The sequence below is a fragment of the Geospiza fortis genome, unplaced genomic scaffold (assembly GCF_000277835.1).
Source record: "Geospiza fortis unplaced genomic scaffold, GeoFor_1.0 scaffold109, whole genome shotgun sequence".
NCBI lineage: Eukaryota > Metazoa > Chordata > Aves > Passeriformes > Thraupidae > Geospiza > Geospiza fortis.
The window spans coordinates 169188-171257 of NW_005054694.1; the positions used below are offsets into that span (position 1 = coordinate 169188).

The 2070-nt window shown below is 56.5% G+C and overlaps 1 protein-coding gene across 1 annotated transcript in view; it reads left to right on the plus strand.

Annotated features, from left to right (window-relative positions):
- TGFA (transforming growth factor alpha) overlaps window positions 1-2070 on the plus strand; it is a gene marked incomplete at its 5' end in the record, with an annotated part of 5298 nt that overhangs the window by 738 nt on the left and 2490 nt on the right. Inside the window, one exon of the mRNA XM_031065170.1 lies at window positions 1967-2057. Within this exon, the coding sequence (XP_030921030.1) occupies window positions 1967-2057 (91 nt within the window). The remainder of the gene's footprint in view (window positions 1-1966; window positions 2058-2070) is intronic.

Here is a 2070-nt window from a genome sequence, read left to right on the forward strand (position 1 = left end):
GGAAAGGGTTTCCAGAAGAATCCCTAAAAACCTCCTCAGAACTGGGGACACGGGGACAGCCCGAGGTGGCTTTTCCCAGCACTGGGGACACCCCAAGGTGCCCCTTCCCAGCTTTGGGGACACCCCAGGGTGGCTTTTCCCAGCTCTGGGGACACGGGGACATTCCAAGGTGGCTGTTCCCAGTGTTGGTGACACAAGGACACCCCAAGGTGCCCCTTCCCAGCTCTGGGGACATGGGGACATCCCAAGGTGGCTTTTCCCAGCTCTGGGGACATCCCAAGGTGGCTCTTCCCAGCTTTGGGACACAGGGACACCCCAAGGTGGCTCTTCCCAGTGTTGGTGACACAGGGACATCCCAAGGTGCCCCTTCCCAGCACTGGGGACATGGTGACACCCCAAGGTGGCTCTTCCAGAACTGGGGACATGGGGACATCCCAATGTGACCCAGCCTAGGACCCCTCACTGCTGGGGACACGGGGACACCCCAAGGTGGCTTTTCCCTGTGTTGGTGACACAGGGACACCCCAAGGTGCCCCTTCCCAGCTTTGGGGACACCCCAGGGTGGCTTTTCCCAGTGTTGGGGACACAGGGACATCCCAAGGTGGCTCTTCCCAGCTTTGGGGACATGGGGACATCCCAAGGTGGCTCTTCCCAGCTTTGGGACACAGGGACACCCCAAGGTGGCTCTTCCCAGTGTTGGTGACACAGGGACATCCCAAGGTGCCCCTTCCCAGCACTGGGGACATGGTGACACCCCAAGGTGGCTCTTCCAGAACTGGGGACATGGGGACATCCCAATGTGACCCAGCCTAGGACCCCTCACTGCTGGGGACACGGGGACACCCCAAGGTGGCTTTTCCCCCTTCCCAGCTTTGGGGACACGGGGACATCCCAGGGTGGCTTTTCCCAGTGTTGGTGACACAGGGACATCCCGAGGTGGCTTTTCCCAGCTCTGGGGACACGGGGACACCCCGGTCCCATCCCACATGCCAGGCTTTGATCCAGCCCCCCTTTGGGGCTGCCCCAAATCCGGCCCAGGAGCCGGGGGTGGCTCGGAAGTGCCTCGATCCCGAACAATCCCAGCAGGAAATTCCCTCGCGGGGATAATTCAAACCAGGGCGGTTTCATGGGGTTTAATGGGAAACAGGAGCGGGGCTGGGCTCCTCATCCTCCTCCTCCTCCTCCTCCCTGCTGAGCTCTTTAGGAAATTCCTCAGGGATTATTGAGGCAGGACCCGGCTGGGATCTTTGGGGTGGCTGTGCAGAGATCCCAAAATAAACCCTAAAGCAGCTCTGCTCGCCTTTGGGGTGGGAAAAAAATCCTTTTTGGGGTGGGAAATCTCCCTTTTGGGCTGGAAAATCTCCTTTTGGGATTGGAAATGAGAAATCTCCTTTTGGGGTGGAAAAAACTCTTTTTGGGGCGGGGACATCTCCTTTTGGGATGGAGAAAATCCCCTCTGTGGGGTGGAAAAAACTCCTTTTGGGATGGGAAATCTCTTTTTGGGATGAAAATCTCCTTTTGGGATGGGAAATCTCCTTTTGGGGCTGGGAAATGGGAAATCTCCTTTTGGGCAGGGAAATCTCCTTTCTGGCGTAGAAAATCTCCTTTTGGGGTGGAAAATCTCCTTTTGGGGTTGGAAAATCTCCTTTTGGGGTTGGAAAATCTCCTTTTGGGGTTGGGAAATCTTTTGAGGTGGAAAAAACTTCTTTTGGGGTGGGAAATCTCCCTTTTAGGATGGGAAAAACTCATTTTGGGATGAGAAATCTCCTTTTTGGGGTGGGAAAAACTCACTTTTGGGATGGGAACTCTCCTTTTAGGATGGGACACCTCCTTTTGGGATGGGGAATCTTTTGGGATTTGAAATGTCCTTTTGGGGTGGAAAGGAGCCCAAGCCCCGTGTCCCTGCTGCTCCCCCGTTTTTTGGGATTTCCCAAAATCCCCGTTTTTCTCCTCGTTTTCCCCCCAGCCCCGGTGGCGGCGGCGGTGAGGTCGCACTTCAACGAGTGCCCCGACTCGCACCGGCAGTTCTGCTTCCACGGCCCCTGCCGCTTCCTGGTGCAGGAGGAGAAA